This window comes from Salmo trutta, chromosome 17, assembly GCF_901001165.1.
Source record: "Salmo trutta chromosome 17, fSalTru1.1, whole genome shotgun sequence".
NCBI lineage: Eukaryota > Metazoa > Chordata > Actinopteri > Salmoniformes > Salmonidae > Salmo > Salmo trutta.
The window spans coordinates 1,737,215-1,760,117 of NC_042973.1; the positions used below are offsets into that span (position 1 = coordinate 1,737,215).

The 22,903-nt window shown below is 47.8% G+C and overlaps 1 protein-coding gene across 2 annotated transcripts in view; it reads left to right on the forward strand.

The window, feature by feature from the left end:
- tmem131 (transmembrane protein 131) overlaps positions 1–22,903 on the forward strand; it is a 118,147-nt gene that overhangs the window by 72,223 nt on the left and 23,021 nt on the right. For both annotated transcript variants that reach the window (XM_029695365.1, XM_029695364.1), the window contains exons 16-26: positions 1,042–1,176; positions 3,734–3,838; positions 6,091–6,177; positions 8,999–9,151; positions 9,263–9,338; positions 9,643–9,757; positions 11,589–11,727; positions 14,159–14,268; positions 14,465–14,531; positions 15,439–15,590; positions 16,653–16,795. In XM_029695365.1, coding sequence (XP_029551225.1) covers positions 1,042–1,176; positions 3,734–3,838; positions 6,091–6,177; positions 8,999–9,151; positions 9,263–9,338; positions 9,643–9,757; positions 11,589–11,727; positions 14,159–14,268; positions 14,465–14,531; positions 15,439–15,590; positions 16,653–16,795 — 1,282 coding nt within the window. The remainder of the gene's footprint in view (positions 1–1,041; positions 1,177–3,733; positions 3,839–6,090; positions 6,178–8,998; positions 9,152–9,262; positions 9,339–9,642; positions 9,758–11,588; positions 11,728–14,158; positions 14,269–14,464; positions 14,532–15,438; positions 15,591–16,652; positions 16,796–22,903) is intronic.

Here is a 22,903-nt window from a genome sequence, read left to right on the forward strand (position 1 = left end):
CTGGGCTCAGGGACTATACAGCAGGAGAGAGTCTGAGGTCAGGGACTATACAGCAGGAGAGAGTCTGGGGTCAGGGACTATACAGCAGGAGAGAGTCTGGGGTCAGGGACTATACAGCAGGAGAGAGTCTGGGGTCAGGGACTATACAGCAGGAGAGAGTCTGGGGTCAGGGACTATACAGCAGGAGAGAGTCTGGGGTCAGGGGACTATACAGCAGGAGGGAGTCTGGGGTCAGGGGACTATACAGCAGGAGAGAGTCTGGGGTCAGGGGACTATACAGCAGGAGAGAGTCTGGGGTCAGGGGACTATACAGCAGGAGAGAGTCTGGGGTCAGGGACTATACAGCAGGAGAGAGTCTGGGCTCAGGGACTATACAGCAGGAGAGAGTCTGAGGTCAGGGACTATACAGCAGGAGAGAGTCTGGGGTCAGGGACTATACAGCAGGAGAGAGTCTTGGGTCAGGGACTATACAGCAGGAGAGAGTCTGGGGTCAGGGACTATACAGCAGGAGAGAGTCTGGGGTCAGGGGACTATACAGCAGGAGAGAGTCTGGGCTCAGGGACTATACAGCAGGAGAGAGTCTGGGCTCAGGGACTATACAGCAGGAGAGAGTCTGGGGTCAGGGACTATACAGCAGGAGAGAGTCTCGTCCTTGGATGGAAACGTGGTTGATGTGTGTGTAAATGATAAGACATTAGAGCAGGAAATGAAGACATTTTATTAAAATGCTGGAAGTGAATGCTAGAATTAAACAATTAACTAGGCAAATGAGCGAAAGCTGTGTGCATTAAGGAAATAAAGGCCTGGCTCAAATTGTAGTCTGACTCTAATAAAAGCCCCTGTTGTATTGATTTGATTTAATGCAAATAAACATCCGGGCTATTACTTGTTTTACAGGAACTAGATTTTTTTTTCGGTGCATCCCCATCTCCTGACCTCTGTGACCTCTCTGTAACCTCTGACCTGTGTACCCCTTCCCTCCATCTCCTGACCTCTGTGACCTCTCTGTAACCTCTGACCTGTGTACCCCCTTTCCTCCAGTTGGAGATCAAGTCATGGCTGGTGACAGGGGACAGTCTGTCCGTGGAGCTGCTGCGGACAGATAGAGGGAACAGGACAGCAGCTCTGGGCCGCAGCAGAGAACTTCACAACATCTCTGCTTCACAGCATAAAGCTGTAAGATCTACACTTCTGTCGTAGTAGTGGTGGTAGTAGCAGTAATGATAGTATTAGTGGTAGTAGTAGTAGTAGTAGTAGTAGTAGTAGTAGTAGTAGTAGTAGTAGTAGTAGTAGTAGTAGTAGTAGTAGTAGTAGTAGTAGTAGTAGTAGTGGTAGTGGTGGTGGTAGTAGTAATACTAGTAGTAGTAATACTAGTAGCAGTTGCAGTAATACTAGTAGCAGTAATACTAGTAGCAGTAGTACTAGTAGCAGTAGCAGTAATACTAGTAGCAGTAGCAGTACTACTAGTAGCAGTACTACTAGTAGCAGTAATACTAGTAGCAGTAATACTAGTAGCAGTAATACTAGTAGCAGTAATACTAGTAGCAGTAGCAGTAATACTAGTAGCAGTAGCAGTACTACTAGTAGCAGTACTACTAGTAGCAGTAGCAGTAATACTAGTAGCAGTAATACTAGTAGCAGTAATACTAGTAGCAGTAATACTAGTAGCAGTACTACTAGTAGCAGTAATACTAGTAGCAGTAATACTAGTAGCAGTAATACTAGTAGCAGTAGTACTAGTAGCAGTACTACTAGTAGCAGTAGCAGTAATACTAGTAGCAGTAAAACTAGTAGCAGTAATACTAGTAGCAGTAAAACTAGTAGCAGTAATACTAGTAGCAGTAATACTAGTAGCAGTACTACTAGTAGCAGTAAAACTAGTAGCAGTAATACTAGTAGCAGTACTACTAGTAGCAGTAATACTAGTAGCAGTAATACTAGTAGCAGTACTACTAGTAGCAGTAATACTAGTAGCAGTAATACTAGTAGCAGTACTACTAGTAGCAGTAGTACTAGTAGCAGTAGTACTAGTAGCAGTAATACTAGTAGCAGTAATACTAGTAGCAGTAATACTAGTAGCAGTAATACTAGTAGCAGTAATACTAGTAGCAGTAGTACTAGTAGCAGTAATACTAGTAGCAGTAATACTAGTAGCAGTTGCAGTAATACTAGTAGCAGTAATACTAGTAGCAGTACTACTAGTAGCAGTAATACTAGTAGCAGTAATACTAGTAGCAGTAATACTAGTAGCAGTAATACTAGTAGCAGTACTACTAGTAGCAGTAGCAGTAGTACTAGTAGCAGTAGTACTAGTAGCAGTAATACTAGTAGCAGTAATACTAGTAGCAGTAAAACTAGTAGCAGTAAAACTAGTAGCAGTAATACTAGTAGCAGTAATACTAGTAGCAGTAATACTAGTAGCAGTACTACTAGTAGCAGTAGCAGTACTACTAGTAGCAGTACTACTAGTAGCAGTAGCAGTACTACTAGTAGCAGTAATACTAGTAGCAGTAATACTAGTAGCAGTAATACTAGTAGCAGTAATACTAGTAGCAGTAATACTAGTAGCAGTACTACTAGTAGCAGTAGCAGTACTACTAGTAGCAGTACTACTAGTAGCAGTAATACTAGTAGCAGTACTACTAGTAGCAGTAGCAGTACTACTAGTAGCAGTAATACTAGTAGCAGTAATACTAGTAGCAGTAATACTAGTAGCAGTAATACTAGTAGCAGTAAAACTAGTAGCAGTAATACTAGTAGCAGTAATACTAGTAGCAGTAATACTAGTAGCAGTACTACTAGTAGCAGTAGCAGTACTACTAGTAGCAGTACTACTAGTAGCAGTAGCAGTAATTCTAGTAGTAGTAGTAGTAGTAGCAGTAGCAGTAATACTAGTAGCAGTACTACTAGTAGCAGTACTACTAGTAGCAGTAGCAGTAATTCTAGTAGCAGTAATACTAGTAGCAGTAGCAGTAATACTAGTAGCAGTACTACTAGTAGCAGTAGCAGTAATACTAGTAGTAGTAATACTAGTAGCAGTACTACTAGTAGCAGTAGCAGTAATTCTAGTAGTAGTAGTAGTAGTTGACACAGAGCTTTACAGCAGTGTTCCCCCACAGTCGGTCCTGGGCCCCCCTGGGTGCATGTTTTCTACACTACACAGCTTTTTCAGATAACCAAGTCATCAAGCTTTTGCCGATTTGAATCAGCTGTGTGGTGATAGGACAGAAACATGCACCCAGGGTGGCCCCGGGACCGACTGTGGCCCCGGGACCGACTGTGGGGAACCCCTGCTTTACAGATAACCAGCAGAAAACCCCAAAGAGGAAGTGGAAGCACAGTGGCAGTGAATTGATGTCTGTCGCAGGGAACTGGTTCAATCAATGGTCACTGTGAGGACAGTGAAGTATTGGCCCAAATGTCCTGATTTGAATGATAGCAGGAAGTGGAACGACAGGAAGACAGAGGTTGGAGTGGGTTTTTTTCAACCCCACATTTACATAAAGTGAATGTTTAGGGTATGGACACCAAGCTGATGTGTGTACCTCTGTCTCCTAGGTGATATTATCGTCAGGGTGATGTGTGTGTACCTCTGTCTCCTAGGTGATATCATCGTCAGGGTGATGTGTGTGTACCTCTGTCTCCTAGGTGATATTATCAGGGTGATGTGTGTACCTCTGTCTCCTAGGTGATATTATCGTCAGGGTGATGTGTGTGTACCTCTGTCTCCTAGGTGATATTATCATCAGGGTACTATGCAGCGTTCAGAGTCACCCTGGAGGCTCATGCTGTGGAGGGCCTGTATGACGGGGCGGTACATATCACCACTGACTACCAGGTATGTTACTAGGGTACATATCACCACTGACTACCAGGTATGTTACTAGGGTACATATCACCACTGACTACCAGGTATGTTACTAGGGTACATATCACCGCTGGACTACCAGGTATGTTACTAGGGTACATATCACCGCTGACTACCAGGTATGTTACTAGGGTACATATCACCGCTGACTACCAGGTATGTTACTAGGGTACATATCACCGCTGACTACCAGGTATGTTACTAGGGTACATATCACCGCTGGACTACCAGGTATGTTACTAGGGTACATATCACCGCTGACTACCAGGTATGTTACTAGGGTACATATCACCGCTGACTACCAGGTATGTTACTAGGGTACATATCACCGCTGGACTACCAGGTATGTTACTAGGGTACATATCACCGCTGACTACCAGGTATGTTACTAGGGTACATATCACCGCTGACTACCAGGTATGTTACTAGGGTACATATCACCGCTGACTACCAGGTATGTTACTAGGGTACATATCACCGCTGACTACCAGGTATGTTACTAGGGTACATATCACCGCTGACTACCAGGTATGTTACTAGGGTACATATCACCGCTGACTACCAGGTATGTTACTAGGGTACATATCACCGCTGACTACCAGGTATGTTACTAGGGTACATATCACCGCTGACTACCAGGTATGTTACTAGGGTACATATCACCGCTGGACTACCAGGTATGTTACTAGGGTACATATCACCGCTGACTACCAGGTATGTTACTAGGGTACATATCACCGCTGACTACCAGGTATGTTACTAGGGTACATATCACCGCTGACTACCAGGTATGTTACTAGGGTACATATCACCGCTGACTACCAGGTATGTTACTAGGGTACATATCACCGCTGACTACCAGGTATGTTACTAGGGTACATATCACCGCTGACTACCAGGTATGTTACTAGGGTACATATCACCGCTGACTACCAGGTATGTTACTAGGGTACATATCACCGCTGACTACCAGGTATGTTACTAGGGTACATATCACCGCTGACTACCAGGTATGTTACTAGGGTACATATCACCGCTGGACTACCAGGTATGTTACTAGGGTACATATCACCGCTGACTACCAGGTATGTTACTAGGGTACATATCACCGCTGACTACCAGGTATGTTACTAGGGTACATATCACCGCTGACTACCAGGTATATTACTAGGGTACATATCACCGCTGACTACCAGGTATGTTACTAGGGTACATATCACCGCTGACTACCAGGTATGTTACTAGGGTACATATCACCGCTGACTACCAGGTATGTTACTAGGGTACATATCACCGCTGACTACCAGGTATGTTACTAGGGTACATATCACCGCTGACTACCAGGTATGTTACTAGGGTTGTAAAATGTCCGTCTTTTTTTTTTTTACATTCCCAAGTTTTCCAGGAGTCCTGCTTGTAAAATTGACAGGTTATCGGAATTTTACAATTCTATACGCTACACAAAACCACCGACTAAGAGGTGTTGAATCAGGACACTGGTTGATTAACCACCAAACTAAGAGGTGTTGAATCAGGACACTGGTTGTTAAACCACCGAACTAAGAGGTGTTGACTCAGGACACTGGTTGTTAAACCACCGACTAAGAGGTGTTGAATCAGGACACTGGTTGTTAAACCACCGACTAAGAGGTGTTGACTCAGGACACTGGTTGTTAAACCACCGAACTAAGAGGTGTTGAATCAGGACACTGGTTGTTAAACCACCGAACTAAGAGGTGTTGAATCAGGACACTGGTTGTTAAACCACCGAACTAAGAGGTGTTGAATCAGGACACTGGTTGATAAACCACCGAACTAAGAGGTGTTGACTCAGGACACTGGTTGATAAACCACCGAACTAAGAGGTGTTGACTCAGGACACTGGTTGATAAACCACCGAACTAAGAGGTGTTGACTCAGGACACTGGTTGATTAACCACCGAACTAAGAGGTGTTGACTCAGGACACTGGTTGATTAACCACCGAACTAAGAGCTGTTGACTCTACTGTCCACTGGTTGCGCAGGGCAAATACGTCCTTTAAAACAGCATGTTACTATGTGCCATCATGGTGAGTGACTTAATGTTGCCTGATCTGAGATCTGTTTGTGCCCTCTTGACAACTCCTGTGGTGATTTGTTATGCCACATGACCAGAGAAGATGGCTGCAGCACAAACAGATCTAGGACCAGTCTTAAGAGTTTATCTTCTGTTTTTTTCCAGATATTAACAATCCCAGTGATGGCTGTGATAGCAGTGGGGAAGTTAAACAGCCATCCTGAACACATCATCCTACCGCCATCCTTTCCTGTGAGTAACTTTTGTTAAACCATCATCCTACCTCTAGCCCTCTGTTAAACCATCATCCTACCCCTAGCCCTCTGTTCAACCATCATCCTACCTCTAGCCCTCTGTTCAACCATCATCCTACCTCTAGCCCTCTGTTCAACCATCATCCTACCTCTAGCCCTCTGTTCAACCATCATCCTACCTCTAGCCCTCTGTTCAACCATCATCCTACCTCTAGCCCTCTGTTCAACCATCATCCTACCTCTAGCCCTCTGTTCAACCATCATCCTACCTCTAGCCCTCTGTTCAACCATCATCCTACCCCTAGCCCGCTGTTCAACCATTATCCTACCTCTAGCCCTCTGTTAAACCATCATCCTACTTCAAACCGTCATCCTACCTCTAGCCCTCTGTTAAACCATCATCCTACCTCTAGCCCTCTGTTAAACCATCATCCTACCTCTAGCCCTCTGTTAAACCATCATCCTACCTCTAGCCCTCTGTTAAACCATCATCCTACCTCTAGCCCTCTGTTCATCCATCATCCTACCTCTAGCCCTCTGTTAAACCATCATCCTACCTCTAGCCCTCTGTTCAACCATCATCCTACCTCTAGCCCTCTGTTCAACCATCATCCTACCTCTAGCCCTCTGTTCAACCATCATCCTACCTCTAGCCCTCTGTTAAACCATCATCCTACCTCTAAATCAAATCAAATCAAATTTATTTATATAGCCCTTCGTACATCAGCTGAAATCTCAAAGTGCTGTACAGAAACCCAGCCTAAAACCCCAAACAGCAAGCAATGCATGTGAAAGAAGCACGGTGGCTGGGAAAAACTCCCTAGGAAAAACTCCTGAGAAAGGCCAAAAACCTAGGAAGAAACCTAGAGAGGAACCAGGCTATGAGGGGTGGCCAGTCCTCTTCTGGCTGTGCCGGGTGGATATTATAACAGAACATGGTCAAGATGTTAAAATGTTCGTAAATGACCAGCATGGTCAAATAATAATAATCATAGTAATTGTCGAGGGTGCAACAAGCACGTCCGGTGAACAGGTCAGGGTTCCGTAGCCGCAGGCAGAACAGTTGAAACTGGAGCAGCAGCATGGCCAGGTGGACTGGGGACAGCAAGGAGTCATCATGCCAGGTAGTCCTAGGGCTCAGGTCCTCCGAGAGAAAGAAAGAAAGAAAGAAAGAGAGAATTAGAGAGAGCATATTTACATTCACACAGGACACCGGATAAGACAAGAGAATACTCCAGATGTAACAGACTGACCCTAGCCCCCCGACACATAAACTACTGCAGCATAAATACTGGAGGCTGAGACAGGAGGGATCAGAAGACACTGTGGCCCCATCCGATGATACCCCCGGACAGGGCCAAACAGGCAGGATATAACCCCACCCACTTTGCCAAAGCACAGCCCCCACACCACTAGAGGGATATCTACAACCACCAACTTACCGTCCGAAGACAAGGCCGAGTATAGCCCACAAAGATGTCCGCCACGGCACAACTCTAGCCCTCTGTTCAACCATCATCCTACCTCTAGCCCTCTGTTCAACCATCATCCTACCTCTAGCCCTCTGTTAAACCATCATCCTACCTCTAGCCCTCTGTTAAACCATTATCCTACCTCTAGCCCTCTGATAAACCATCATTCTACTTCAAACCATCATCCTACCTCTAGCCCTCTGTTCAACCATCATCCTACCTCTAGCCCTCTGTTAAACCATCATCCTACCTCTAGCCCTCTGTTCAACCATCATCCTACCTCTAGCCCTCTGTTCAACCATCATCCTACCTCTAGCCCTCTGTTCATCCATCATCCTACCTCTAGCCCTCTGTTAAACCATTATCCTACCTCTAGCACTCTGTGTTAAACCATCATCCTACCTCTAGCCCTCTGTGTTAAACCATCATCCTACTTCAAACCATCATCCTACCTCTAGCCCTCTGTTAAACCATCATCCTACCTCTAGCCCTCTGTTCAACCATCATCCTACCTCTAGCCCTCTGATAAACCATCATCCTACCTCTAGCCCTCTGTTCAACCATCATCCTACCTCTAGCCCTCTGTTAAACCATCATCCTACCTCTAGCCCTCTGTTAAACCATCATCCTACCTCTAGCCCTCTGTTCAACCATCATCCTACCTCTAGCCCTCTGTTAAACCATCATCCTACCTCTAGCCCGCTGTTAAACCATCATCCTACCTCTAGCCATCTGTTCAACCATCATCCTACCTCTAGCCCTCTGTTCAATCATCATCCTACCTCTAGCCCTCTGTTAAACCATCATCCTACCTCTAGCCCTCTGTTAAACCATCATCCTACCTCTAGCCCTCTGTTCAACCATCATCCTACCTCTAGCCCTCTGTTAAACCTGCTTCGTGCTTAAGAACAGCCCTTAGCCGTGATATATTGGCCATAATCCACACACCCTCGTGCCTTATTAAGTAACAACAGGCACAAGATCGGATTGCTGACATTCCAACAAGCAACACAACATTCTTACAATGGTTCCCCTGTGGCTCAGCTGGTAGAGCATGGTGTTTGCAACGCCAGCGTGGTGTGTGCAAGGTCATTGTGGGTTGTGGGTTCGATTCCCACGGGGGGCCAGTACAAAAAAAAAATAAATGCATGAAATGTAATGTATGAAATGTATGCATTCACTACTGTAAGTCGCTCTGACTAAAATGTAAATGTAACTCTTCACTGTCTTGAAATTACACGTTAGGTGTTCAAACAGTGTTATGGTATGGTAGCTGTCACGTCGCCCTGCCCTGCCCTGCCGTGACGCGTGTGCCTGTGTTTGTCCTCTCCTTTCTCCCCCCCCCAGGGGAAGATAGTTCACCAGAGTTTCATCATCCAGAGTTCCTTCACCCAGAGAGCGAGACTCCAACACGTCCGTTCCCTGACAGAAGACGTTCGATTCTATTACAAAAAACTACGTCATAACAAGGACGGACTGGAACCCAGACGCAAGTCCAAGGTAGACGCACCGGTCCCCAACCGTAGGCTTCAATACCGTTGTTCTGAACGTCGACATTTTACGCAGCACAGAATGGCTTCACTTTATTTCACTCGTTTTTTTTTTTTGCAGGTCGCTAATATTTATTTTGATGCCGGTTTGCAGTGTGGCGACCGCTGTTATGTGGGGTTGCCGTTTGTTCTGAAATGTGAGTAACCTGGACGTCACTCACACCTTCAGCTGTAAACTATGAGAATGACCTTCTAACCTTCAGCTGTAAACTATGAGAATGACCTTCTTACCTTCAGCTGTAAACTGAGAATGACCTTCTTACCTTCAGCTGTAAACTATGAGAATGACCTTCTAACCTTCAGCTGTAAACTATGAGAATGACCTTCTAACCTTCAGCTGTAAACTATGAGAATGACCTTCTTACCTTCAGCTGTAAACTATGAAAATGTGAATGATCTTCAGCTGTTCTACAATGTGTTAATATAGTGTTGTGTTTAAAGCTGAGGCTCGTCCCCATGGCCTGGTCTTACAGGAGGACGTCTGGGATGCTGACGTTGACCTCCACCAGAAACTGCTCCGACGCTGGAGAGAGCTGAAAGATCGCTCGGGACATCAGTGAGTCTGACATCTCTCTGGCTGAGGCCTGAATGGCACCCTGGGCCCTATATAGTGCAGCACTTTTCACCTGGGCCCTATATAGTGCAGCACTTTTCACCTGGGCCCTATATAATGCAGCACTTTTCACCTGGGCCCTATATAGTGCAGCACTTTTCACCTGGGCCCTATATAGTGCAGTACTTTTCACCTGGGCACTATATAGTGTAGTACTTTTCACCTGGGCCCTATATAGTGCAGCACTTTTCACCTGGGCCCTATATAGTGCAGTACTTTTCACCTGGGCCCTATATAGTGCAGCACTTTTCACCTGGGCCCTATATAGTGCAGTACTTTTCACCTGGGCCCTATATAGTGTAGCACTTTTCACCTGGGCCCTATATAGTGCAGCACTTTTCACCTGGGCCCTATATAGTGCAGTACTTTTCACCTGGGCCCTATATAGTGTAGTACTTTTCACCTGGGCCCTATATAGTGCAGTACTTTTCACCTGGGCCCTATATAGTGCAGTACTTTTCACCTGGGCCCTATATAGTGCAGTACTTTTCACCTGGGCCCTATATAGTGCAGCACTTTTCACCTGGGCCCTATATAGTGCAGTACTTTTCACCTGGGCCCTATATAGTGCAGCACTTTTCACCTGGGCCCTATATAGTGCAGTACTTTTCACCTGGGCCCTATATAGTGCAGCACTTTTCACCTGGGCCCTATATAGTGCAGTACTTTTCACCTGGGCCCTATATAGTGTAGCACTTTTCACCTGGGCCCTATATAGTGCAGCACTTTTCACCTGGGCCCTATATAGTGCAGTACTTTTCACCTGGGCCCTATATAGTGTAGTACTTTTCACCTGGGCCCTATATAATGCAGTACTTTTCACCTGGGCCCTATATAGTGCAGTACTTTTCACCTGGGCCCTATATAGTGCAGTACTTTTCACCTGGGCCCTATATAGTGCAGCACTTTTCACCTGGGCCCTATATAATGCAGTACTTTGTACAGGGTGCCCATACTGTAGATCTCTCCAGTCTATAGGGAACAGGGTACCTGTAGGTCTCTCCAGTCTATAGGGAACAGGGTGTCCATACTGTAGGTCTCTCCAGTCTATAGGGAACAGGGTGCTGTAGGTCTCTCCAGTCTATAGGGAACAGGGTGCTGTAGGTCTCTCCAGTCTATAGGGAACAGGGTGCCCATACTGTAGGTCTCTCCAGTCTATAGGGAACAGGGTGCCTGTAGGTCTCTCCAGTCTATAGGGAACAGGGTGCTGTAGGTCTCTCCAGTCTATAGGGAACAGGGTGCTGTAGGTCTCTCCAGTCTATAGGGAACAGGGTGCCCATACTGTAGGTCTCTCCAGTCTATAGGGAACAGGGTGCCTGTAGGTCTCTCCAGTCTATAGGGAACAGGGTGCTGTAGGTCTCTCCAGTCTATAGGGAACAGGGTGCCCATACTGTAGGTCTCTCCAGTCTATAGGGAACAGGGTGCTGTAGGTCTCTCCAGTCTATAGGGAACAGGGTGCCCATACTGTAGGTCTCTCCAGTCTATAGGGAACAGGGTGCTGTAGGTCTCTCCAGTCTATAGGGAACAGGGTGCCCATACTGTAGGTCTCTCCAGTCTATAGGGAACAGGGTGCCCATACTGTAGATCTCTCCAGTCTATAGGGAACAGGGTACCTGTAGGTCTCTCCAATCTATAGGGAACAGGGTGCCCATACTGTAGGTCTCTCCATAGGATAAACATAACTCGGCTTTCTCTTGATCAAATGTCACATTACTGTGTTGGTGCATGTAGCAGACAGTAGTCCTGAGTGTCCTGATGTTGTTTTTGTGTAAAGAGTTGAGGCGGTGTTTGAAGTCAGCACAGATCTTCAGAAGACCGTCCAGGCAACAATAACAGCTCAACAGATCTGGCCGTCGCTGGTTAACGCCTCACAACAAATCACGTTTCCCCTCACCAATACCAACAGCTCCTCTGTGAGTACAGTACGCTATATAAACATACAGTGCTTTCCGAAAGTAGTCAGTCTTTTCCCCCCACAAAAAAATTGTACGTTACAGCCTTATTCTATAATGGATTAAATAAAAAAATAAAAAACACCCCATAATGACATTTTTGAAAATATATTAAAAATAAAAAACAGAAATACCATATTTACATAGGTATTCAGGCCCTTTGCTATGAGACTCGAAATTTAGTTCAGGTGCATCCTGTTTCCATTGATCATCCTTGAGATGTTTCTACAACTTGATTGGAGTCCACCTGTGGCAAATTCAATGTTTGGACATGATTTGGAAAGGCACACACCTGTCTATATAAGGTCCCACAGTTGACAGTGCATGTCAGAGCAAAACCCAAGCCATGAGGTCGAAAGAATTGTCCGTAGAGCTCAGGGACATGATTGTGTTGTGGCACAGATCTGGGGAAGGACTCCAAAAATATGTCTGCAGCATTGAAGGTCCCCAAGGTTCTCCAGAGTTCCTCTGGAGAACCTTCCAGAAGGAAAATCATCTCTGTAGCACTCCACCAATCAGGCCTTTATCGTAGAGTGGCCAGGCAGAAGCCACTCCTCAGTAAAAGGCACATGACAGCCCGCTTGGATTTTGCCAAAAGGCACCTAAGGGACTCTGACCATGAGAAACAAGATTGAACTCTTTGACCTGAATGCCAAGCGTCACATCTGGAGGAGACCTGGAACCATCCCTACGGTGAAGCATGGTGGTGGCAGCATCATGCTGTGGGGATGTTTTTCAGCGACAGGGACTGGGAGACTAGTCAGGATCGAGGTAAAGATGAATGGAGCAAAGTACAGAGATCCTTGATGAAAACCTGCACCAGAACGCTCAGGACCTCAGACTGGGGCGAAGGTTCACCTTCCAACGACCCTACGCACACAGCCAAGGCAACGCAGGAGTGGCTTCAGGACAAGTCTTTGAATGTCCTTGAATGGCCCAGTCAGAGCCCGGACTTGAACCCGATCGAACATCTCTGGAGAGACCTGAAAATAGCTGTGCAGCAACGCTCCCAATCCAACCTGACAGAACTTGAGAGGATCTGCAGAGAAGAATGGGAGAAACTCCCCAAATACAGGTGTGCCAAGCTTGTAGCGTCATACCCAAGAAGACTTGAGGCTGTAATCGCTGCCAAAGGTGCTTCAACAAAGTACTGAGTAAAGGGTCTGAATATTTATGTAATATTTCAGTTTTATTTTTAATACATTTGCAAAAATTTCTAAAAACCTGTATTTGCTTTGTCATTATAGGCTTTTGTGTGTAGAGTAATCAATTTTAGAATAAGGCTGTAATGTACCAAAATGTGGAAAAAGTCAAGGGGTCTGAATACTTTCCGAATGCACTATACTATTCACTGACTCTCTCGCTCTGTCTCTCTCACTCTGTGTCTCTCTCACTCTGTGTCTCTCTCGCTCTGTGTCTCTCTCACTCTGTGTCTCTCTCGCTCTGTGTCTCTCTCGCTCTGTGTCTCTCTCGCTCTGTGTCTCTCTCGCTCTGTGTCTCTCTCGCTCTGTGTCTCTCTCGCTCTGTCTCTCTCGCTCTGTGTCTCTCTCGCTCTGTGTCTCTCTCGCTCTGTGTCTCTCTCGCTCTGTGTCTCTCTCGCTCTGTGTCTCTCTCGCTCTGTGTCTCTCTCGCTCTGTGTCTCTCTCGCTCTGTGTCTCTCTCGCTCTGTGTCTCTCTCGCTCTGTGTCTCTCTCGCTCTGTGTCTCTCTCGCTCTGTGTCTCTCTCTCGCTCTGTGTCTCTCTCTCTCTCGCTCTGTGTCTCTCTCTCTCGCTCTGTGTCTCTCTCTCTCGCTCTGTGTCTCTCTCTCTCTCGCTCTGTGTCTCTCTCTCTCGCTCTGTGTCTCTCTCTCTCTCGCTCTGTGTCTCTCTCTCTCTCGCTCTGTGTCTCTCTCTCTCTCGCTCTGTGTCTCTCTCTCTCTCGCTCTGTGTCTCTCTCTCTCTCGCTCTGTGTCTCTCTCTCTCTCGCTCTGTGTCTCTCTCTCTCTCGCTCTGTGTCTCTCTCTCTCTCGCTCTGTGTCTCTCTCTCTCTCGCTCTGTGTCTCTCTCTCTCTCGCTCTGTGTCTCTCTCTCTCTCGCTCTGTGCTCTCTCTCTCTCGCTCTGTGTGTCTCTCTCTCTCTCTCTCGCTCTGTGTGTCTCTCTCTCTCTCTCTCGCTCTGTGTGTCTCTCTCTCTCTCTCTCGCTCTGTGTGTCTCTCTCTCTCTCTCTCGCTCTGTGTCTCTCTCTCTCTCTCTCGCTCTGTGTCTCTCTCTCTCTCTCTCGCTCTGTGTCTCTCTCTCTCTCGCTCTCTCTCTCTCTCGCTCTGTGTCTCTCTCTCTCTCGCTCTGTGTCTCTCTCTCTCTCGCTCTGTGTCTCTCTCTCTCTCGCTCTGTGTCTCTCTCGCGTATCTTACAGGAGATGGAGGTTGTTCTAGAGAACCCTGCAGATGTCCCAGTCTATGTCCAGATCCTTCCTCTGGCTCTCTACCCGAACCCTTCCGTGTTTGTTGGGAAACTAGGCAACAGGTATGAAGTGGCACCTAGCTGCATGGTGTGGTGTACACTGTGTGGCTCTGATACAGTACATGGATTAGATACCAACCTTTCCACAGCTTTCTGAGCAACCACCACTCACAACCGAAGGCCTTTCTGTCGTTGTGGACGAGACACATTTTAGGGGGAAATAACGGAAGAACCCTCAATGACTTGTATCTCTTTCCAGGTTCCCACTGGGAAAGTTGTCCAACATCGACACAAAATCACTGGAATTTCAGGTGAACAGGAACCTAGTAAGTTGTGCAGAATAGTAATTGAGTTCTCTGTGACCCTGCTGTACAGTACTACCAGTGTTACCTCGCTGAAACAACATTCATAGCCAATTAGAAGTCATTTATTGAAGAATTGTAAGAATTTGCGGTTGCAGTTTGTTTGGCGTCTTACTGCTGTGCCTTAGTTTGTATGTATGTGTGACACTGTGCGTCTCTGTCCTCTCTGACTGCTCTGTCCTCTCTGACTGCTCTATGTGACTCTGTCCTCTCTGACTGTGTCTCTGTCCTCTCTGACTGCTCTGTGTCTCTCTGTCCTCTCTGACTGCTCTGCGTCTCTGTCCTCTCTCTGTCCTCTCTGTCTCTCTGTCCTCTCTGTCCTCTGACTGCTCTGTGTCTCTGTCCTCTGACTGCTCTGTGTCTCTGTCCTCTCTGACTGCTCTGCGTCTCTGTCCTCTCTGACTGCGTCTCTGTCCTCTCTGACTGCGTCTCTGTCCTCTCTGACTGCTCTATGTGACTCTGCCCTCTCTGACTGTGTCTCTGTCCTCTCTGACTGCTCTGTGTCTCTGTCCTCTCTGACTGCTCTGTCTCTCTGTGTCTCTGTCCTCTCTGACTGCTCTGTGTCTCTGTCCTCTCTGACTGCTCTGTGTCTCTGTCCTCTCTGACTGCTCTGTGTCTCTGTCCTCTCTGACTGCTCTGTGTCTCTCTGTCCTCTGACTGCGTCTCTGTCCTCTCTGACTGCGTCTCTGTCCTCTCTGACTGTGTCTCTGTCTCTCTGACTGCTCTGTGTCCTCTCTGACTGCGTCTCTGTCTCTGACTGCTCTGTGTCCTCTCTGACTGCTCTGTGTCCTCTCTGACTGCTCTGCGTCTCTGTCCTCTCTGACTGCGTCTCTGTCCTCTCTGACTGCTCTGTCTCTCTGTCCTCTCCCAGTCGTCTGTAAAGAAGGGAAGCTCAGGGTTTGTGGAGGGCTCGACCAGACCGTTGGTCTACAACGTGGTCCTGCAGCCTGGAGAGGTCAAGTCCTTCAGCCTGAGGTTCACTCCTTCAGGCAACCACTCTGTTTCCTCCCTGCTCATAGTCAGGTGGGTCGGAGTATTACCCCCCCAACCCTACACTGGGTCACGTTCAGAGTATTACCCCCCCCCCCCCCCCAACCCTACACTGGGTCACGTTCAGAGTATTACCCCCCCCCCCCCCCCACCCCTACACGGGGTCACGTTCAGAGTATTACCCCCCCCCCCCCCCCAACCCTACACTGGGTCACGTTCAGAGTATTACCCCCCCCCCCCCCCCCAACCCTACACTGGGTCACGTTCAGAGTATTACCCCCCCCCCCCCCCAACCCTACACTGGGTCACGTTCAGAGTATTACCCCCCCCAACCCTACACTGGGTCACGTTCAGAGTATTACCCCCCCCCCAACCCTACACTGGGTCACGTTCAGAGTATTACCACCCCCCCCACCCCAACCCTACACTGGGTCACGTTCAGAGTATTACCACCCCCCCACCCCCAACCCTACACTGGGTCACGTTCAGAGTATTACCCCCCCCCCCCCCCCAACCCTACACTGGTCACGTTCAGAGTATTACCCCCCCCCCCCCCCAACCCTACACTGGGTCACGTTCAGAGTCTTACCCCCCCCCCCCCCCAACCCTACACTGGGTCACGTTCAGAGTATTACCCCCCCCAACCCTACACTGGGTCACGTTCAGAGTATTACCCCCCCCCAACCCTACACTGGGTCACGTTCAGAGTATACCCCCCCCCCCAAACCCTACACTGGGTCACGTTCAGATTATTACCACCCCCCCACCCCCAACCCTACACTGGGTCACGTTCAGAGTATTACCACCCCCCCCAACCCTACACTGGGTCACGTTCAGAGTATTACCCCCCCCCCCCCCCCCCCCCCAACCCTACACTGGGTCACGTTCAGAGTATTACCACCCCCCCAACCCTACACTGGGTCACGTTCAGAGTATTACCCCCAACCCTACACTGGGTCACGTTCAGAGTATTCCCCCCCCCCCCCCCCCCCCCCCCCCCCAACGCTACACTGGGTCACGTTCAGAGTATTACCCCCGCCCCCCCCCCCCCCCCCCCCAACTCTACACTGGGTCACGTTTTGTCTTGTATTCCAGGAACAACCTAACTGTGATAGATGTGATCGTGGTTCATGGCCAGGGAACCACAGGGAGCCTGCAGGTCGCTGGGACCCCCCCTGGACCTGGCAGCTCCCTTCTCTTCCAGATGACTGAGGCTTCGCTGAAGGACTGCACGGAGAGTGAGTTACTGCTTCCAGTGGGTCATTCCGTGTCATTTCAGCAGCCGTGCTATTAGGTGCTGTCTTTATTCAAGTATCGTGGTGGCAGCGTCATGTTATGGGTATTCTTATCACCGGCAGGGACTGGTGAATTTGTCAGGATCAAAAGGAATATGAAAGTAGCAAAGCCTAAGTAACGAAAATGAATACCTCACCCTGGGATAGTTTTATTTTTCAGTGGGACAATTACACAGCTCTAGTCTACTGATTTGCACACCAGTACGGAGAAAGAAAATGTATGAAATGTATGCATTCACTACTGTAAGTCGCTCTGGACAAGAGTGTCTGCTAAATGACTTAAATGTAATGTCAAATACTTTCCAATAGCCGTTAAAGTGTTCCCGAGGGGTTAACTTTAAATCTGCTTGAGAAATCTGAGAAGGTTTGGATATTGCTGTCCATCATCATATCATATGTATATACTGTATTTTATACCATCTACTGCACCTTGCCTATGCCGCTCGGTCATCGCTCATCCATATATTTATTTGTACATATTCTCATTCACCCCTTTAGATGTGTGTGTATTAGGTAGTTGTTGTGGAATTGTTAGATTACTTGTTAGATATTTACTGCACTGTCGGAACTAGAAGGACAAACATTTCATTACACTCACATTAATATCTGCTAACCATGTGACCAATAACATTTGATTTTATCAATGATTCCCAACCACATTTACTGAACTTTAGCAATTTTAACAAAAACAATGGATATGTTTTTACCTTAAGAGTTGTGCAGAGTTGAATCTTATTCAAAATTAACTCTAGGGGTGTCTCCGCCACGTATTAACTGTGGGGGTGTTTCCACCACGTATTAACTCTAGGGGTGTCTCCGCCACGTATTAACTGTGGGGGTGTTTCCACCACGTATTAACTCTGGGGGTGTTTCCACCACCACGTATTAACTCTGGGGGTGTTTCCACCACCACGTATTAACTCTGGGGGTGTTTCCACCACCACGTATTAACTCTGGGGGTGTTTCAGACCACGTATTAACTCTGGGGGTGTTTCCACCACCACGTATTAACTCTGGGGGTGTTTCCACCACCACGTATTAACTCTGGGGGTGTTTCCACCACGTATTAACTCTGGGGGTGTTTCCACCACCACGTATTAACTCTGGGGGTGTTTCAGACCACGTATTAACTCTGGGGGTGTTTCCACCACCACGTATTAACTCTGGGGGTGTTTCCACCACCACGTATTAACTCTGGGGGTGTTTCCGACCACGTATTAACTCTGGGGGTGTTTCCACCACGTATTAACTCTGGGGGTGTTTCCACCACCACGTATTAACTCTGGGGGTGTTTCCACCACCACGTATTAACTCTGGGGGTGTTTCCACCACCACGTATTAACTCTGGGGGTGTTTCCACCACGTATTAACTCTGGGGGTGTTTCCACCACCACGTATTAACTCTGGGGGTGTGAAGACCACCACGTATTAACTCTGGGGGTGTTTCCACCACGTATTAACTCTGGGGGTGTTTCCACCACGTATTAACTCTGGGGGTGTTTCCACCACGTATTAACTCTGGGGGTGTTTCCACCACGTATTAACTCTGGGGGTGTTTCCACCACCACGTATTAACTCTGGGGGTGTTTCCACCACCACGTATTAACTCTGGGGGTGTTTCCACCACCACGTATTAACTCTGGGGGTGTGAAGACCACCACGTATTAACTCTGGGGGTGTGAAGACCACCACGTATTAACTCTGGGGGTGTGAAGACCACCACGTATTAACTCTGGGGGTGTGAAGACCACCACGTATTAACTCTGGGGGTGTGAAGACCACCACGTATTAACTCTGGGGGTGTTTCCGCCACGTATTAACTCTGGGGGTGTGGAGACCGCCACGTATTAACTCTGGGGGTGTGGAGACCGCCACGTATTAACTCTGGGGGTGTGGAGACCGCCACGTATTAACTCTGGGGGTGTGAAGACCGCCACGTATTAACTCTGGGGGTGTGAAGACCGCCACGTATTAACTCTGGGGGTGTGAAGACCGCCACGTATTAACTCTGGGGGTGTGGAGACCGCCACGTATTAACTCTGGGGGTGTGGAGACCGCCACGTATTAACTCTGGGGGTGTGGAGACCGCCACGTATTAACTCTGGGGGTGTGGAGACCGCCACGTATTAACTCTGGGGGTGTGGAGACCGCCACGTATTAACTCTGGGGGTGTGGAGACCGCCACGTATTAACTCTGGGGGTGTGGAGACCGCCACGTATTAACTCTGGGGGTGTGGAGACCGCCACGTATTAACTCTGGGGTGTGGAGACCGCCACGTATTAACTCTGGGGGTGTGGAGACCGCCACGTATTAACTCTGGGGGTGTGGAGACCGCCACGTATTAACTCTGGGGGTGTGGAGACCGCCACGTATTAACTCTGGGGGTGTTTCCGCCACGAATTAACTCTGGGTGTGAAGACCGCCACGTATTAACTCTGGGGGTGTTTCCACCACGTATTAACTCTGGGGGTGTTTCCACCACGTATTAACTCTGGGGGTGTTTCCACCACGTATTAACTCTGGGGGTGTTTCAGACCACGTATTAACTCTGGGGGTGTTTCAGACCACGTATTAACTCTGGGGGTGTTTCAGACCACGTATTAACTCTGGGGTGTTTCAGACCACGTATTAACTCTGGGGGTGTTTCAGACCACGTATTAACTCTGGGGGTGTTTCAGACCACGTATAACTCTGGGGGTGTTTCAGACCACGTATTAACTCTGGGGGTGTTTCAGACCACGTATTAACTCTGGGGGTGTTTCAGACCACGTATTAACTCTGGGGGTGTTTCAGACCACGTATTAACTCTGGGGGTGTTTCAGACCACGTATTAACTCTGGGGGTGTTTCAGACCACGTATTAACTCTGGGGGTGTTTCAGACCACGTATTAACTCTGGGGGTGTGAAGACCGCCACGTATTAACTCTGGGGGTGTGAAGACCGCCACGTATTAACTCTGGGGGTGTGAAGACCGCCACGTATTAACTCTGGGGGTGTGAAGACCGCCACGTATTAACTCTGGGGGTGTTTCCGCCACGTATTAACTCTGGGGGTGTTTCCGCCACGTATTAACTCTGGGGGTGTTTCCACCACGTATTAACTCTGGGGGTGTTTCAGACCACCACGTATTAACCTGTCTGGGGTATGTGGGACGATTTCGTCCCACCTACGTAACAGCTACTGATATTCCAGTGGCGCGATTTTTGAATCGTTAGAAATACTATTACTTCAATTTCTCAAACATATGACTATTTTACAGCTATTTAAAGACAAGAATCTCGTTAATCTAACCCCACTGTCCGATTTCAAAAAGGCTTTACAACGAAAGCAAAACATTAGATTATGTCAGCAGAGTGCCCAGCCAGAAAAAATCAGACAGCCATTTTTCAAGCTAGCATATCATGTCACATAAACCCAAACCACAGCTAAATGCAGCACTAACCTTTGATGATCTTCATCAGATGACACACCTAGGACATTGTGTTATACAATACATGCATGTCTGTTCAATCAAGTTCATATTTATATCAAAAAACAGCTTTTTGCATTAGCATGTGACGTTCAGAAAACGCATAACCCCCGGCAAACTTCCGTTGAATTTACTAACAGTTTGCTAAATTACTCACGATAAACGTTCACAAAAAGCATAACAATTATTTTAAGAATTATAGATACATTACTCCTCTATGCACTCGATATGTCCGATTTTAAAATAGCTTTTCGGATGAAGCACATTTTGCAATAATCTAAGTACATAGCCCGGCATTACAGGGCTAGCTATTTAGATACCCACCCAGGTCAGCATCCACCAAAATCACATTTCCTATAAGAAAAATGTTCTTACCTTGCTTGTTCTTCGTCAGAATACACTGCCAGGACTTCTACTTCAATAACAAATGTTGGTTTGGTCCCAAATAATCCATCGTTATATCCAAACAGCGACGTTTTGTTCGTGAGTTCTAGAATGCTTCTTCCCGGTTTCGCGCATGGCGCATTGGCGTGTCAAAAATGTCTAAATATTCCATTACCGTACTTCGAAGCATGTCAACCGCTGTTTAAAACCAATTTTTATGCCATTTATGTCGTAGAGAAGTGATAATATTCCGACCGGGAGTATGCATTGAGCCTAAACAGCCGAATAAAATTTCTCCTCAGAAGCGACTCATGCACGCGCATCATTGAAAGGTCCTCGGAGCATCCACTTACAAAAGGCGATAATATGTTTCAACCTGAGGCTCCCTCGTAAACCTTCAGTTATTTCGCGGGCTCTGAGAGCCTATTGGAGCCCTGGGAATTGTCACGTTACAGCTAAGATCCTTACTTTTCAATAAAAAGATGCAAGACGCACGACTCCTTGTCAGACAGGGTACTTCCTGCTTGAAACCTTGTCAGGTTTTTGCCTGCCATAGGAGTTCTGTTATACTCACAGACACCATTCAAACAGTTTTAGAAAATTCAGAGTGTTTTCTATCCAAACCTGAACAATAATATGCATATTCTAGCTTCTGAGTTGGTGTAGGAGGCAGTTAAAAATGGGAACATATTTTTCCAAAATTCTCAATACTGCCCCCTAGCCCAGACAGGTTAACTCTGGGGGTGTTTCCGACCACCACGTATTAACTCTGGGGGTGTTTCCGACCACCACGTATTAACTCTGGGGGTGTTTCCACCACCACGTATTAACTCTGGGGGTGTTTCCACCACCACGTATTAACTCTGGGGGTGTTTCCACCACCACGTATTAACTCTGGGGGTGTTTCCACCACCACGTATTAACTCTGGGGGTGTTTCAGACCACGTATTAACTCTGGGGGTGTTTCAGACCACGTATTAACTCTGGGGGTGTTTCAGACCACGTATTAACTCTGGGGGTGTTTCAGACCACGTATTAACTCTGGGGGTGTTTCAGACCACGTATTAACTCTGGGGGTGTTTCAGACCACGTATTAACTCTGGGGGTGTTTCAGACCACGTATTAACTCTGGGGGTGTTTCAGACCAGGTATTAACTCTGGGGGTGTTTCAGACCACGTATTAACTCTGGGGGTGTTTCAGACCACGTATTAACTCTGGGGGTGTTTCAGACCACGTATTAACTCTGGGGGTGTTTCAGACCACGTATTAACTCTGGGGGTGTGAAGACCGCCACGTATTAACTCTGGGGGTGTGGAGACCGCCACGTATTAACTCTGGGGGTGTGGAGACCACCACGTATTAACTCTGGGGGTGTGGAGACCGCCACGTATTAACTCTGGGGGTGTGGAGACCACCACGTATTAACTCTGGGGGTGTGGAGACCACCACGTATTAACTCTGGGGGTGTGGAGACCACCACGTATTAACTCTGGGGGTGTGGAGACCACCACGTATTAACTCTGGGGGTGTGGAGACCACCACGTATTAACTCTGGGGGTGTGGAGACCACCACGTATTAACTCTGGGGGTGTGGAGACCACCACGTATTAACTCTGGGGGTGTGGAGACCACCACGTATTAACTCTGGGGGTGTGGAGACCACCACGTATTAACTCTGGGGGTGTGGAGACCACCACGTATTAACTCTGGGGGTGTGGAGACCACCACGTATTAACTCTGGGGGTGTGGAGACCACCACATATTAACTCTGGGGGAGTGAAGACCACCACGTATTAACTCTGGGGGTGTTTCCACCACGTATTAACTCTGGGGGTGTTTCCACCACCACGTATTAACTCTGGGGGTGTTTCCACCACCACGTATTAACTCTGGGGGTGTTTCCGCCACGTATTAACTCTGGGGGTGTTTCCACCATGTATTAACTCTGGGGGTGTTTCCGCCACGTATTAACTCTGGGGGTGTTTCCACCATGTATTAACTCTGGGGGTGTTTCCACCACGTATTAACTCTGCGGGAGTGAAGACCAGGCTCCCAGGGCTGTACAGGGCCCCGTGTGCGAAGCTGTACAGGGCCCCGTGTGCGACGCTGTACAGGGCCCCGTGTGCGACGCTGTACAGGGCCCCGTGTGCGACGCTGTACAGGGCCCCGTGTGCGACGCTGTACAGGGCCCCGTGT